Source organism: Thunnus albacares, chromosome 2, assembly GCF_914725855.1.
Source record: "Thunnus albacares chromosome 2, fThuAlb1.1, whole genome shotgun sequence".
NCBI classification, from domain to species: Eukaryota; Metazoa; Chordata; class Actinopteri; order Scombriformes; family Scombridae; genus Thunnus; species Thunnus albacares.
This window is the reverse complement of record NC_058107.1, coordinates 29962869-29979538: the sequence shown is the minus strand read 5'-3', so window position 1 is coordinate 29979538 and position 16670 is coordinate 29962869. Positions and strand designations below refer to the sequence as shown.

General features: G+C 39.6%; 1 protein-coding gene and 1 long non-coding RNA gene across 4 annotated transcripts; one reads left to right on the top strand and one right to left on the bottom strand.

Moving 5' to 3' along the window:
• The first annotated feature begins 19 nt into the window (after nt 1-19).
• Nucleotides 20-11137, top strand: LOC122965624 (coiled-coil domain-containing protein 158-like). 3 transcript variants are annotated; one of them, XM_044329789.1, is made up of 23 exons: nt 20-478; nt 609-666; nt 977-1125; nt 1330-1469; nt 1577-1686; nt 1765-2086; nt 2195-2247; nt 3601-3711; nt 3881-3962; nt 4169-4288; nt 4902-5099; nt 5232-5468; nt 5585-5753; nt 6281-6433; nt 6876-6988; nt 7545-7703; nt 8268-8360; nt 8544-8666; nt 9043-9206; nt 9520-9582; nt 9800-9864; nt 10401-10548; nt 11047-11137. In XM_044329789.1, exons 1-22 carry the CDS (start codon nt 346-348, stop codon nt 10505-10507), a joined length of 2922 nt encoding a protein of 973 aa, XP_044185724.1. In that variant the 5' UTR covers nt 20-345; the 3' UTR covers nt 10508-10548; nt 11047-11137. The 3 variants fall into 3 exon arrangements, with proteins under 3 accessions (XP_044185724.1, XP_044185730.1, XP_044185717.1); XM_044329795.1 differs by having other exon boundaries at nt 1297-1388; XM_044329782.1 differs by having other exon boundaries at nt 1297-1469.
• A 100-nt stretch (nt 11138-11237) lies between these two features.
• Nucleotides 11238-16615, bottom strand: LOC122965701. The gene is made up of 4 exons (XR_006398283.1): nt 16483-16615; nt 12752-13100; nt 12524-12644; nt 11238-12418 (listed from the first exon to the last, which is right to left on the bottom strand). It is a non-coding gene; the product is annotated as an uncharacterized LOC122965701 (long non-coding RNA).
• Between the last annotated feature and the right edge of the window lie 55 nt (nt 16616-16670).

Below are 16670 nucleotides of genomic sequence, written 5' to 3'. Positions count from 1 at the left end.
ATAGTAAACCGAAGGAAAAAAGCGGATGTTGACGGATTGTTTAAAACGGTCGGCGCCAACGTTTCTTTTACTATAATTTTAATGTAATCATACCAAGTAACTACTTAACCATATATGCCGGCTAATGTAGCTAGCCAGACAATGTTAACTAACGATTAACGCACAAATTCATCTAATTATCGGCGGTCTAACGGTAGCTATGTTAGCCAGGGATGCTGTTCCCATGGTGATGAAACTTAAACGATAGCTTGTTAGTTGGTGGCCTTAGTCTCGAGCAGCGGTCATTTTATGTAGCTAAATAGTAAATAGTTATATAAAATGCCTTTTCTAGTAATGTGAACAGAAATGACATCGAGGTTTCAGCCCTCTGATCCTCAGAGTATCGGGCTTTCCGGCAATAATGGCGCTAACGTTTTACATTTGGAAAACACAGAATTATCGTCGCATCATATGAACCTGCAAGCAGCAGCAACAACAGGTGAGCGAAAGTTAAAGTTGAGGAAATTCTCTGTCAGCACGTTAGTTAGATTACCAAGTGCCTGTTTTTCGTTAACGTAATGTTATTGAATTGTTCAGTTTACAAGTCATTTGTTGAACTTACTCTACAGAGACCTGTGACACCTGTCCTCCGCTGATATTCAACAGTCTGACGCTGGATGAGTTGAGGTAACTTAGCAGCTGTTTTAGACCGCTGTCATTTCATTTCATTTTGCTAAATTATTTATTAATGGATCAAGGAAACACAGCAATCTAATAAATACCACATTAAAATGAGAACACTAATTTCCAAAGTGTCCCTAAGATGTTAAAAGACAGACACAAAACATTTAACATAAAATAGATAATAGAATCTTAAAAAAAAACTAAACCATGAAATAAATTTCCACATTAAAACATACAACAAAAAATACAACAAAAACAAATTGATGGCTGTCGTAAAATTTAATCAGTAAGTTAGTCCTTTATTTCTTGCCAGTGAGGAACTTGATAGGCGCACCAAGGAAACCCAGAGACTTCAGGAGGAGGTGGAAAATGCCACCAAAGTTGCCTTGGAGAGGTTTGGCTGCACTTATGGCATCAGCAGCACACCTGAACACAGCGGCCACAACCACGGGTTTAATGTCGGTGAGTGCAAACAACTTCATCCAACATTTTGCTTATGTGCAGCAGCCAGACAGATGAAAAAAGAGCAGAAGTCCAGCCTGTGTACATGTTGCATGAAAGCATGTTTCACCAGCCCCTTAACACCGACAACCTCAACATGTATATTTTTAAACTTGCTTGCTTGTTTTGCAGACGACTCACTTGGGGATTCATCTATTCTTTCAGCCCACCAGCAGGCAGTGATTCAACCTCTGGTCTGTGGTCTGGATAGTTTAAACCAGGAGGTCAGCGTTCATGGAAAGGAGGTGTTGGAAAATGTATTAGATGACAGCCTTCAACAGATGTCTAATTTGCAGCTCAGCGAGGTTCAAAGTTTTATTTCAGTCATGAATCATAATAGTTTGATGCTTTCTAAATGACTGAAGCAGTGATGTGTTCTGATGTGTGTATTATTTTACCTTCTGAAACACAGACCGGTGACCAACATGAACAACAGACATTCAGTTTAAACGAGGCCATCATGAACCTGCAGACCAAGCTGCAGAAAGTCCAGATGGAGAAGGATGTCCTGTCTGACCTCAGGTGAACATGCTGATAAAATTTTACTTGAGTATGAAAGTGTTTAAAATCACTTTGACCCACAGATCTTTTTTTATGTAGAATGAAGGATTCAAGGAAACACGTTGATCAGATGGAAAAGATGCTGTGCATGTTGGAGGAGATCCAAAACATCAAAAGGTCTGGGGACCAGAAGCGGCAGGAAACAGAGGATGAGGCGTTGGCACTTAACAGGAAAGTAGAGACACTGGAACGGAATGTAAAGGATTTGTACAATACACTGTTATCCCATGAGAAACAGTGTGGAAACAAATCCATCACCAGTCCTGAAGCCGCCACTATCCCAAGACAGCGACCCCTGCCTGTGAATGTAACTGAGGATCATTATGAAGAGACAGACGAGCTACAGGAGAATATTGTTTTGGTAAGTAATAGAAGTCGGTTAAAGATCATGTTCAGTGTAGTTTAGATTGAGAAGCTTCTCCTCTTAAGCTTTCATCTGATTTCTTTTTTTTCATCTGTTTTATGTCAGTCAATAGAACAACTGAGGAGTGAATGCAATGGAGTAAATAAGCAAAAAGAAAGGTAAATCAGAAAAAGATGTTAATATCAACATTTTTGAATAATTTTTATTTCTATTCTTGTAATGCAGTTTTATGCATGCTTTTTTAGCACGTGTTGCCACCTCTGAACCAGTGGTTAAGTTCATAGTTTAAATAAGGATGTGAAAGTGTAAAATAGAGTATCACAGAGTTTCACATGTTAGCCCTAAGTCATTGAGTGTCTCCTGATCAGTGAGTCATCTCACTGTTAGAGGCAGATATACACTCACTGGCCACTTCATTAGGAACACTTGTGCAATCTAATACAACAACTCCGCCATAAATTCTACTTTTACGAAACTTATACATTTTCAGTTTTTGATGACATTGTCAGAAAGGTGATAATTCTACTTAATGTTTATTGTTGAAGTTGTAGTGAGTGGTGGTGATTCTGTACTGGAGTGCAATTATTGAAAAGTGTTCCTAATATTTTGCTTCCCTCATGTATGTTAATGGAACAAAATATTAGGAACACCATTCAATGTGATGCACTCCAGTACACCACCACCACCACCACCCACTACCATCTCAATAATAAACATAAAGTAGAATTATCACCTTTCTGACAATGTCAACAAAACTGAAAGCGTCATAACAGTAGAATTTATGGCAGAGCTGTTGTATTAGATTGCACAGGTGTTCCTAATGAAGTGGCTGGTGAGTGTAAATGCAAGAGCACTCACAGACAATTTAAGTTCTTGTCAACAGTCAGGTGCCTATTTGAACACTGAAAGAGGTTTTCCTCGCTGTAATCACTCCTCCTGTTCATACTGGCTATTAAAAGATCCCATTCAAATGTGCTTTCAGTGTAAGTGACGGGGGCCAAAATCCACAGTGTTTCCACAGTCACTTTGTGCAAAAATGCATTTAAAAGTTTTATCTGAAGCTTATATGAGGCTTCAGAAGTCTGAGTTAGTCATATCAAGTGGATATCTGCCACATTTACAGTCTTTTTAGCATCAAATTCCCTCTTTGTGTTTCCTGTTGAGCTGCGGTGGAAGTCTAGCAACAAAAAGAGGAACTTGGCACTAAAAAGACTGTAATGTTGAAAGATATCTGATTGATTTGACTCATTTGGATGACTGAAGCTTCATATTAGCTTCAGATAAACTTAAATACATTTTAGCACAGGAGGACGACTATGGATTTTGTCCCCCATCACTTACATTGTAAGTGCATTATAAAGGGATCTTCTAATGGTCAGTATGAACTGGAGGAATGATTATGGCAAGAAAAAAAACAATTTTAATGTTAATTTGTGCTCCTGACTGCTGTTTTAAGATCAACTTGAAAAATTGTGAACCTGCCCTCTAAACTCTACACATCACTGTCTTAGAATGGAACAGCTGATTGTGAGTCTTGGCCAGGAGATGGCGATGTTGACCGAAAAACTGAGTTTATCCAAAGACAGCGGCGTCAGCTTAAGTGTCAAACTGGAGCTGCTGAGGTAAGTGTTCACATAGATTTACAAATATGAATCTATTTGGTCGAGTTTATTAATCAGCGGTCATTGTGCGCATTTAATCACACTATAAGTCCTGTTACTGTAGTGATCAGACATGAATTTGTGTGTCATAAATCACAGTAAGTTTTAAGACATTCATTCTTATTCCCAGGAAACTTGCAGAGGGACAGGCATCATTGCACCAGCGTCGGGTCAGTGCGCTGGAGTCAACTCTTTCCAGCCATAAAGATATGGTAAGGAAGTATGTAAAATATTATGAGCAATGAGTCACTGCAGCTGTTAAATGTTCATATTAACCAGACACATTTTATACACTCCACTAGAGTAGCAACAGAGTTAGAAACTCCTATCTAGTCATGAAAAAGGGAGAGTTTTTCAAATTCAGAACGGCAATTAAAACTTGTTTTTTGGTTTGTAAATGTGACTTTTGACATTGTAGGTTAGTCGTCTGGAGCAGCGGCTCCTTCAGGCTCAGTCGCAGCTGGTGAACGTCCAGAGAGAAAAAGAACGATCGATACAACAGACCGAGGAGCTTCAGTCCCAGCTCGGCCATCTTAAGGTGCTGCAACTGATTCCCAAGATTCATTTTTCATAACATTAAAGGACGCTGTTTAAAGTGGCAACTGCAGTGTCAGGTTTATTTCCCATGATGTCATTTGAGCGATACTAAAGTTAAATGCAGCCTTATCATGTTGGAGCTGCATAACAAGCTGGAGGTGTGTAATCTGCTGGTGAAAGAGCTTAAGACACAGTCAAAGAGGATTGCCAGGCTCAGACGGAGGCTCAGGTTCGGGGGCGGGTTTCACTGACTGAAACCACACTTCCTGTCCTAGTGCAACATACATTTACTGCTGGTGGAGGCACCGGCGTCATGGTGCAGCGATTTTGCGACTTATTTTAGCTGATGGAAATTTGGTAGCATTTCTACCATTTCACTGCTCAAACTTCATCGTCTCTACATCCACGTGGGCGTGCAGAACCATGCGTCAATGTTCAGTAGAGTTTGTTTAAAGAATGCTTGGTCCGTCAGCCATGCAAGAATAACAAGAGGTGAAATGTCAAACCGGTTTCTCTCTCGTCATTAAGATTATATTCCTTCACACTGCTAAAAGATGATTTCTTGCCCATTTAAATACAGCCAGCCGACTGTGCCACTGTGCTTTATCTCCCAGAGGTGCGGTGAGCAGCAGCAGTGTGAGCTCCGGGAGGAGGTGAAGGCCCTGAGAGGACAGCTGGAGGTGGCCAGGGAGCAGCTTCACAGAGCTGGGGAGGAGAAAAGCCGCCTCCTGGCCCTGCTTGAGCAGAGGGCCCAGCAGGGGAGGAAATCCCAAGAGGAGGAACTCCAGCGCAAGCAGCAAGAAGCCAAACAGGTAACACACCTTTACAGTGTGTGTTATCCTTACTATCATCATCAGTTCTGAAACACACTACCTTGATCTGATAACTACATGCCTGTTTTTGATTGCTCATTGAATTCAAATTTAATTTTTTTTTTTTTTCAGCACCTTGCCAGGTTGGAAGACGCTCAGAGCCAGTGCCAGATCCTGCATACAGAAAGAGAGACACTGAGGCTGAAACTGAGTGAAAGAGACAAGATGATAGAATTTCTCAGGTTGCAGATGGAGAACAGCACCCAGACGACAGCGCAACACGGCCGCACCATCGACAGCCTTCACCAGGAGAACAGCCTCCTCAGCAACCAGCTCAACCAGCACAAACTGGAGATTCAGCAGCTCAGGGTTAGCAGCAAGACAATTTGATGACATATTAAACCCCAGAAGTAAACTTTTTCTATACCCGGTGTAGCGCTTTACACCATCGCTAACTTCTGTCTTTCTTCTTTCCTCCTCATCAGGTTGAGTTAGACCAACACAAGTCAGACCTGGCAGCTGCGGAGCACGACAGGCGCCAGCTACAGGCCTCCGTGACGGAGCAGACTCAGCGTGTTCAGGAGGAGACGCTGGAGAAACAGCAGCTCAGCACCCGGCTGGAGGTGCAGCGTGTGCAGTTACTCACCCTCACTAGTGAGTTGAGCTTCACTGAATGTTCATCACCACACTGGAGGCTCATATCCATCATATGATGCAAACTTTAGTTATAAAACCAAACGCAACTGTTCTTAGAAGACAGCTGGTAGCCTTGTGCTGGGAAGGGACAAACTCCTGCATAATTTAGTACTTACCACTAAAAATATAATATTCTGACTGTGAATTTTCACCATTTTGTATGATGTGAAGTTAAGCAACCACTACGGCCTGTAGGACTTTTGCTACCTTCGAACAGCGGACGACTAAAACTAGTCCTTCCAATCTCTAGGAATTATAGATCACCACAGTGCTGTTTCTAGAAAAAGTCCAGCTGTCACGTTTTTTTGCTAAATCAAATGATCTTCTTGTCCTGCTGTGTTAAGAAAGCAAAGAACCATGTTTGGTATGTTTATATTGTCAACCAAGCCCTTCTATTGATGCGCGTGTTTGCTTATGTGTTAACGTGTGTGTGTGTGTCTCTCTCTGCGGATATAATGCATGTGTTTTTGCGGGCGCGTTTTCAGAGGAGCACAAGGAGTTGCAGAGGCTCCACAGCTGTAAGAACGAGGAGCACGAGGGTGTGGTGCTGAGGCTTCAGAGTCAGCTGAGGAACGCCCAGGCAGATCTGGACCAGGTCAGGAGCACCCTGAGGACCCTGCAAGGAACTGATGGACACGGTTAGATCCAAGTCATAATTTAAACGGAGACTTAATTAAAAGATCTCATGTACAGAGAAACATCTGTCCCGTTTGGATGAAATCTCTTCGTTTTACATCCACTCTGATCAAGTGTACAGATAACAGTGAATTATTTTGGATCTTAATGAAATCTGTGAATGTCGACACTCCTGAGAACAAAACTTATCAGTAAATTTCAAAGAAATTGCATTAATCAATGTCCTCCTCCTGCTGTATCCCAGACTGAGAGATATAATCTGACACGTGTAACCATTAACACACAACTTTGATGTGTACAAAGACTGTCCAGGATCAAAGCCCTGTGATTCATATTCTTATATATATATATATTATGTTCATGATGTTCTTTCTCACTTGATAACCTCACTGCCTTCTTTTTGTCTGTCTGTGTTTCTCTCTCACGTGTTTGTCTCCAAGTCAGGCCTTCAAGTGGCCATGGGCATGCAGAAAGAGATCACTGCCAGAAGAGAGCAGGTTGACTCTCTGCATGGCAGAATCCAACATCTGGAGGAGACTATGGAGAAGCTGTATCAGGTGAAAAGCTCGATGTACCGCTGTTTGTGTAGAGTCTTCACTTTACTTAACTTTACTTTTTTTTAGTAATTTTATTTTACTATGTAGTTTTTCATTAATTGTAACATTCATATTCCTTCATTTTTGTTTGGATGAAATTATGTACATTTGCTCCCCTGCAACTATCAGTCAGCAAAATGGACTGTTACATCAGAAACTTTATTGTGTTGGTTTTCCCTGAATGCCTGAACAGCAGACAAGATAAATTAAGTTAGACATTCACCTCATGGAGATCCTGATGTCTCAGATCAGTCACAAAAGAAAAACTGTTAACCTTGTATCTTTCACAACAGGCTCTTACTCAGGTAGAAATGAAGCAGTAACCATATTTGAGTGCTTCCAAAGCAGAGTAGCTATATTAAATCGTTAAGTTCTTTTAACGTCTGTAGTGCTTTTGCTTGGAAAATTCCAATTTGTTCTACCGAGACAACATTTCTCAGTCCCACAAAAAACATATATATTTCAGATGCTGGTATTGTTTCACCATTTTCTCCATTTCTATGTTCTCCCCATCCAGGAGAAGCACCACCAGAACCAGGAGAACCAGCGTCAGTTCCAGGAGCTTGCCTTCGTCAGGGAGGAGAAAAGACAACTTGCTAATGAGTTGGAGGCCCTTCACTCCAAAGATAAACAGTTGAGGGACAGGATCAGCAAGCTGGAGTCAATCCTTCACAAGGTGCCGCTTATTTACACTAAATGTTAGTCATTTTTGTCACCACCAAATGAAATGGAAGACTGACATACATACAGTTTTCCAAGAATTCAAAACGGCACACACCAATACTTAGAAAAAAATCCATGAATTTTTTTTTCAACAACGAAGAATCAGAATTTATACTAAAATTCAATTTTCAAAAACACACGGTTGGGGTAACCTAGAGGTTTAAGTGCCGACCATGAACCGCAATGTCTGCAGTTCAAGTCCAGCCAGGGATCTTTATTCTGTATCATTCTCCATTTCATTTGGTGTTACTTCTCTCCTGTCAGATGACTAATGAAGGCGTAATTTGCACCAAACAGTATATGGTTAGAAAAGGTCACAAAAGGGTAACAGACATACGAGCAATATCTGAATAACTTATTACAAGTTTCGCTATCAATGTTATCTCCCCCTGGAACAAAGTTTGAGTTTATAAATTCAGATAAAAAAAGAACCATATCAGTGTTTTTCTGTTCTGTTTCTACTCTGTTTGTCTCTATCACTGTGTTATTGTTTCATATGCTCTGTATCTTACCAAAGATGTCAGAGAGCTTTACAGACTGTCAGGATTTTATCCAGCTGCAGGAGCAAGAGTTTTTCCGTCTGAAACTCAAACATGCCCTGGACTTGAAGGTAAAGCTTATCACATACAAATAGCACAGTCTTTTTTTTTAAATCTATGTACAGTATATCGTGTATATGTAACTGTTTTCTCTCCGTTCCGCATGTGTGATAGTAACATCTTGATCTAATTAGACTCTATGTATGACTTTCATGAGATATCTTGAGATATAACCCATTTTATCTTTGCTGTAGGAGCTCCAAGGTCAAAATTTGCGCACTGCTCTGAATCTAACTCCACCTGTCCTGGACTCTGCGACCCCTTCTGCACTCACTGCTCCACCCTCCTCCCAGCACGTCTCCAACACCCAGATGAAGGTACTCCCTATATCTCGCCTATCTCCCATGACTCCGGCCCATCAAGTGCATGTGTGAATCATTGTTTATTTGGCTGCGCAGACACAAGCTCAGCACATCTGCTAGGCCTTTAAATAAAAAACATACATGGCGTTACATTCCTGCGGCACAGAGAGAAACCAGACAGTGAAATATGGCTTGTTTGTTTTATTTTATTTAGTGTCACACTGCTAATACAAGTTTATGTGACTTTTATCATTATAAAAGATTTGCTGATTCTCACAGAAACGGTTTGTGTGAGATATTCTCTGGTTTCTCTTGTTTATGGTATTGACATCACTACAGCGGTGTTTTGACATTGTCTCCGTCTCCTCTGTCCTCCTTTTGGCTGCTGAAGTCAAAGGAGCAGCAGGAGAGCCCCACCCGCGAGCTCAGGTCTCTCGTCAAAGAGCTGCGAGGAGTGATTTCGGAGAACCACAGACCACACACCGATAACAGCGCCGCTGGCAGCAGCTTCCACAGGAGGAGGTCCGCACCGGAGAGAGTGCACAGAAACGCATTGTACGTCTGGCTCCATTCCCACACGCTGGAAGGATTAGCTTCGTCCTTAGGCTAGCTCAGGTCACAAGGTCACATCTGAAAATCATGTGATGCTACTAAGTGAGCAGGAAGTCATTTGAGGGAAGGGGAGGGGGGGGGGGATCTCCATACACGAGTGGTTTCACTGACCACACTGTGATTCATTACTTGTACTTGTAATGTACTCTGAAAAGAATAAACAAGCTGTTGAACTTGTACAGTTTAATCTATGTTGGAATGTGATATGTTCTTCTGTGACGTCTCACTGTATGTTTTGATATTCCCGTTACTACAGCAGCACTGACGAGCCCGAAGAAGGAAAAGCTGGCACCAGATTCAGAAGGAAGACCTGCGGCAGGTAGGAGGGGAGCGTCCCAGCACAACCAGCTCTTGTTTTTGTTTGAAGGCCCTGAGCACGATTTGTCTTGAAGCTACGAGACGGTCACACCATCGACCCATGTGACCTATTTACCGCTCATGCAACATGCAAGGCGCCGCTAAGTGCTACAGGCTGTGTAATGTGTTGTAATGCGTGTGTGTGTGTGTGTGTGTGTTTGTGCGTACGCTGTGTACAGTGAGCCGCATTTCCTGAAGACAGCTGAGCTGAACGGGAAAACGATAAACAACTCCTTCAGTGAGAGTGAGTCTTCATCATTAGTTTCTGTCATTTTCATGCAATCCAACAAAGAGTTCCCTTTTTTTCCATATGGTATATATTGTATATTTCAATTTCTTGTTACTCCTTTCATAAAAATGGTGTTCATCTGCCATACAACATAACAATTAGTTGATTAATTTATTAGTCAATTGACAGAAAATTGACTTTTTAAGCAGAACTGGCAATAATTATGTGTTTCCAGCTTCTCAAATGTGAGGATTTCCTGCTTTTCCCAGTTTTAAGTATTTAATAATTCATTTTCTTTGAGATTTGACTTATTGGTCGGGCAAAACAGGCAATTTGAAGATGTCACCTTGGACTGTGATGGGCGTTTTTCATTATTTTCTGATATTTTATGAAACAAATGATTAATCGTTTAATTTAGAAAATTGTCTGCAGATTCACTGATAATGAAAATACTTTGTTGCAGTGTTACATAAGGTGGACCAAGTTAAATGAAAGAATTTTCGCATGTATCACTATTTTATTCTCTAACATCGACATTATGGCTTTTCTAGGTCATCTAATATTAAGTCCAGCGAAGTACACTTCCTCCCCAAAGCTGCAATCACAGGGCCGCAGGTCTCCTGTGCACTCTCTCCTGACCTCTGACCCAAACAGATAACAATGACACAACACACAGTCCTGAGGCTGGCTCCTCTACCAGTAAGTTGTTTTGTTTGTCATATCACTACGAACACAGTGTGATACATTGTGTTTGAACACACTTATTTAAATAAAACTGCAACATTACGTTGTGGTGGGAATAAAAGCTATGAAAGTCCTCCTGCTTCCACCGCCTCGACTGAGTCATTTGTTTTATTTTTTATTTTTTCATGATACAGGATCAGTTCAGTTGCTCCTCCAGAAGCTGAGATAACAGAGTCAGACTGAACTTTGAGATAAAACTTGGCAACATCCACACAAAAGTCAAAAACTTCAAACAGACATATCAATTTTATCATAACTGCAAGAAATGTCACAGGATGAGTCTCAGGTGTTCAGATGATGTAATGAATGAACTAAAGTCCCTGTTTGTTCATTCAGCAGTTCCCAGACTTAACTGAAATTGTGTAAATGTTATTGATCATAATCTATGTATGAATCATAATCTGTGTAATCTCATACCTCAGAATTAATTTTGTCATTTTGTTTGTCTTGCAGCAAGCTCACCAGATGAAGTTGGATGCCAAAAGAAGGTTTCATAAATATATTTCAGTGATTTATTGTGTAAATAAAGTTTTTTCTTTTTAAATGAAAGTGTTCAAGTACTTATTTCAAAGGAGCAATGTTGCCAATTAAGTATATTCTATATAATTGATGTTTATCCTACATTTACTTCAGTATTCACAGTATAACAAGTGTTACAAATGGATAGAAATAGTTCACAATGATGAAGCATCTTTTGTATTCTGAGTTTCTTTTTCCTTCTCAGAAGAGATAACTCAGAAACCACAATAACCTATAACTTCTCTTTTCCACGTTTTTGCATTTCCTGTATTCAGATGCTGTGCGTTCCACTGAAACAAGACACTGGTCCTCTCTCTGTATAGTCTTTTACCTTTGACGCTCTTGGTCCATTGTAGATTACATATCATCTCCTGACAGCTTAGGTTACATACATCTGTTTCAGCTCCTCATCTCGTCAACAAACCAACTGTTTCATACAGAACGTTGAATGGATGTTAAAGGGACATGAATTGTCTTGAGATTTTGCGGCAGATGGTTTAGTCCTCAGTTCCCCTCTTAAAAATATGATTTGCTTATTGTTACTTCCGTTGGACGTTTGAGCTTCACTGTGCAGAATGATAAATGTGTTTGACAAACCACAAACAAAAAAAACCCTACTCCTTCGATCTCATTTAAGATCCAGAATCTATGAACATGCAAATATACTGTATTTCATTTCAGAAGTTTAACTGCTGGACACAAAATGTCCCCTACTTCACTGTAAACTCCTTTCTCAGTATATGTGTGTTGGAGGCTTCACGTTTCCACATGCGTAAGCTGCATTCTGGACCACGATTGGCTCCAAACTAGTTGTGATGTCACAGATCACGCTTGTCGGTACACGTCTTAAAATCATATCTAAGGTGAGCTCAGAGAAACGTTCCACTTCCAGCAGATAAATGTGATAACAGCCTTCTAGTGTCAGACTGTACGTACGTCATTCTGCACAGTGAAGCTCAAACATCCACGATGAAAGACATATTTTTGAGTAGAGGGTCAACACTGTTTTGACTTACATGCTCTTTTTGTACTTAATTTTGCTTTTAAAACATCACCGTGCTGCCTGTTTGTAGCTTGACGTGAGAAACTGTGTGCGTTCTCGTCTTGAATCGTGAAAGTTGTTGACGAAGAGTCTTGAAGGCCGCTGTCAAAATGTCCCAGGAGGGTGGATTCAGTATTAGTCTCTTTGTCCTTTAGGAGTCAAACAAAAGTCGCTCGTATGATCATTTTAACATTACATTGGTTGTGTGAAGTCCGGAAAAACAGAGACTTCATGTCCTCATTCTGCTTTGTTTGCTGTCAGGTACTGCTGGTGGAAAAAAGGGTTTGGATAATTAATTTGTTATTTGTACCAAGCTATGCATAATACTGGCAGGACTTTTTTGTTTTGCTCTGTCCACCACTGCCTTACTTGGCTCTGTGTAGTTTCCTCCTTCCTCCTCCTCCACTTGTCCTAATGCAGGTGCAGGAAGTGCAGAGGAGCTGATTACGCACACGTCTGGGTCTAGAACAGTTGCCAGCTTATTAAATAACTGGGGAAATAAAAACAGACCATGAAAATATGTTGTCAACACAAGATGAACTTATTCTGCTTCGTTCAAGGCCTCATTCACTCATCTATTCTAGTGTCCCCACCCACCTCTGGGGACATGTGGTCCTTGTAATGTGGGTACAGGGTTAAGGGATGCTGAGTGAGTTTCTCCTCCAAACCGGCCACATACTCTCTGCAGATCTGCTTACGAATCATCTGCTTTGAGAAGCAAGTGTGCGTTTTAGAGATGCGCTTTTGAGGCGTTTGATTGGAGGTGTTGTTCGGAGTGCCGTTGAAGATAACCGGTGAGACGCCTCTCTGGGTGCCGGATAGGTTCGGAGGGCTTTCGTTTAACCCATCGAGGCTCCTCACGTTAACAAAACACCAGCGACTGTTGACCGAGGTCAGCTTGTTGGTCGGGACTTTAAGATACTTGTTCTGCAACCTCTCCTTGTACCTGAGAATTTACAAAGAAGAGCTTTAGTAATACAATCAAATAATTCACTTCATTTTACTGACAAACCACTTTTTGCATACGAGTTGAACCAAAAGTGTAAAATAATAAGAATACAAGTTAAAGATAATGATGAACAAGGGTAGTTTTCAAGTAAACAGCAGTATGAAAGCAGTAGAAATAGATAGAGCCTCGCCTCAGGGATACTAACGCAGACGCTGTAATAAGGTCACTGTACAGTCACTTCTGAGCATCTCTCTGTAGAAATAATGTTTTTGTTTATTAGTCACACTGTGTCTCAAAATTATTAGTTTATCATAAGATTTAAAAAAAAGTTATGTACAACCACAAAGAAAGAGCAACAGAAACACAGTTTGAGTGTGTGTATCAAGAAATTCAAACTATCAAAAGTAGATTCAATTAACGAATCACATAATTAATTTCATGTGATTCTTTTATAGTAGCAGATATACATTATCTGACCGCAAAAGCAGCCGTTTTTCCTTCAACCCAGAAGGTTTTAAAATGTTCAAAATGGAAAAAAATAGACTCTATTTCACTTCTAGGATGAGCAGAACTTTACTGTATTTGAGCTTCGTATTTGAACAGGAAGTGCATTTCTGTTTCAACCTCGCTGCCTCCTCGACCACAAAGCGTTGCTCTCTGAGTTGTCTTTTTATATCTGCCTTTATCTTTTGCCAGTTGGACGCTCAGCCTGTACTTGCTGAAGATCCTTCTCTGCATCGTGTATCTGACGAAAAGGAGATGATAAGACGATTTATATTCTCCATCAAGGGCCTGAGAATAATTCAGACTTCTTTGATGTGTCGTCTTTTCATGTTGTTTCACATAAAGTCAGTGTCTTGTTTCACAATGGGTTTATTCTGCTGAGATCAGATAGATGGATAGATAGATGAATGTTCTTTCTATACTTTCACAGTTTTTGCAAGAGTAGTTCATAGCAGTGTCATATTCTGCAGCATCAACGAGCAGTTTGAACTCAGGTCAAGTGTCACTGTTTCTACCCAAGGTAGCCCTAAAGTAGCCCTTTGTAACTTCCTTTTTCCCAGTTTCCACCAGATAAACTTATGATTTGCAATGAAAGACTGTGTTTTCTGGTAGTTCTACTCAAGACTGCAAGATTTAAGATATCATGGATAGACAAAATACTGTAATGGGAACATCTGGATAATGAAAGCAGGATTACAAACTGCGCCTTCAAAAATGAACCATAAAATTGTCTTAACACCTCCTGCTACTGTCAAAACATGTTATAGGCTTCACAATGATAGTATTAGTTGTAGGTCTACACTGGCCAGAGGAGAAAGGAATTGGAGGTTGTTTTTTTTTAGTCATTAATATCAGCTTTTCACAGAATATTTGGGAGTCAGCTTACACACTGTTCAGGTCAAATTTGACTAATTTTTTCACTTGAGAGCAGTAAAAACACCACAAAACAAACTTTTTTTTTTAGTCTGAATTTTTATGCCTTTTCCTAAAGTGACCCAGAATAAACAAAAATGGAAATATTTCAACTTTTTTATTTTATTTTATGCAGCCCATATACATTTTTGTACACAGAGAGTGTTCCGGGTTAAATTTGTCTCGTATTTATTCAAAAAATTTTTTTGCTGCATTCTTCAAAGTCAATACATTTCATTGAAAAACCAGGATGTTACTTTTTCAGGTAACACGAGACTATAATATGATGTGATTGTGAATGTTTATTCTACATAAACAAATAGCGTAAAACCTTAAGAATATATTCTCTCTACTCTCCAAAAGCTTCATTAAAGATTAATCACCTGTTTATTAATGACTAATAATGAATGAAAAATAGTTTTGTGGTTCAGAAATTTGGTCTAGAGACTAATTATGAGGCGATAGTGTAAAGGATCTGAATATGAACGGTATGTAAAGGTTAAGGTTGGGCAATCTGACAATATGTAGTCTAAATAACATAGAATACAGTACTATGTAAATACTCTGCATAGTATAAACTGTGTCATTTATAGCGAGGTATCTATCCCTTTAACATCTCTGGGTGTGTTAAGCCATTGTGAGCAATGTTACAAATGAATTAACAGGATTGTTTTATATCAATATCTGATACAATTACTGCAGCAATATGAAGTAACTTGATTTGTTTTGTATTTAAACTGATGAATTAGCAAAAACAGAAAATCCTATCTTCTTATTTTAACGATAAAGTTTCTTAATTTACTTTCCAGAAAGTCAGTATCATGATATAAGATTACATACACTGTTACAGAAGATTTTATTAATATCTCCCACTCCTATTTCAGATTCTCAACTTTTGCTGGTGATTCCACAGTTCTGTGTCAGATTTATTTTTATTTTTACAACATTTCTCTTGTCCTGAGGTGTGTTAGTGTTGTTTGTCATTTTTTTTTTGTTTTCTTAACCATAATAGAGGGAGTCCAGCTGCATCACTTCTCCTCAACAGAAACAGAAATACACCCGCCTGCTGCTCTTTGACATACACATGAAAGTCTAAATGAAGCAGCTCGGTGACTATTTTGGATAGTTATCTGTACATGACTGCAGTCATTAAGGGGAATATGTTTGTTTTATCTATTCCTGACTTTCCGTTTCCTCCCATCCTGAATTCCAAGCATTTCATTCCTTCCTTGATGTCACTCCATCTTTCCATTCTCGTGCTGGTTAGATCAGGTGATCGGACACAGACAGAGCGGCTATAAAGGATTAAAGTAATTTTCCATAACATTTTCATATATAGCTCATGTAAAAAGTGTCTTTATTATAGCTGGTATGGTAGGCAGTGTATCACAGTGGTAGACAGCACATTTATCTATGTAGCCATAATTAAATACAATTTTGAAGTACTTGTACTTAACTTAATACTGCTCCTTCACTACATTTCAGAGGGAAAATATTTATCCGACAGCTGTAGTTACTCCTTGTGACTTTGCAGATTAAGATTTTACATAGCCTATAAAACATAATCATCTTATAAAATCTGATGCAATGTTATAACGTTAGATGAAACTACCCAAAAGTATGAAAAGTAGTTAAAATTAGCTAAAAATGAAGGCTTACACATTAAGGCATTGCTATAAATGAAATACTAATATTAATAATAAAACACTGCATATGAGGAGGCTACTTTTACTTATGATACCTTTAAGTAGCTCCATTTTGCTGATAATACTTTTACTTACTCAATACAGGACTAATGGAATATTTTTACATTGTTTCTACTTTTAATAAAGTAACGTTAGGTGTTATAAATACTTTAGACCACCACTGGTATTCACCAAGGAAACGACTGCTAATCATTAATTTAGCCAAAATAAAGACTTCACTTTATATTTACCCCCAAAAGAAAGACTTTGCCACTCACCAAGGGAAGATTGGCCGTGTGTTTTTTTGTCTCCATTGTTTCTCATCAGTAAGAAGCAATTAGTAACTTAATCAGTTCAAGTAAGAGCTAACTAGCATAAATTTTTCTTTAACTTGTCCCAGGCAGCGATATTTTTTCCCTAGGACGGCGAAGTTATGACCCGCCCTACTCTGCCTCTGATTGGCTGA

Coding starts and splice junctions, on each gene's coding strand:
- LOC122965624 (XM_044329782.1), top strand. CDS start 346: ATGACATCGAGGTTTCAGCCCTCTGATCCTCAGAGTATCGGGCTTTCC. Junction 2,087..2,194: donor TACAGGAGAATATTGTTTTG/GTAAGTAATAGA, acceptor GTTTTATGTCAG/TCAATAGAACAACTGAGGAG. Junction 9,865..10,400: donor AAACAACTCCTTCAGTGAGA/GTGAGTCTTCAT, acceptor TGGCTTTTCTAG/GTCATCTAATATTAAGTCCA.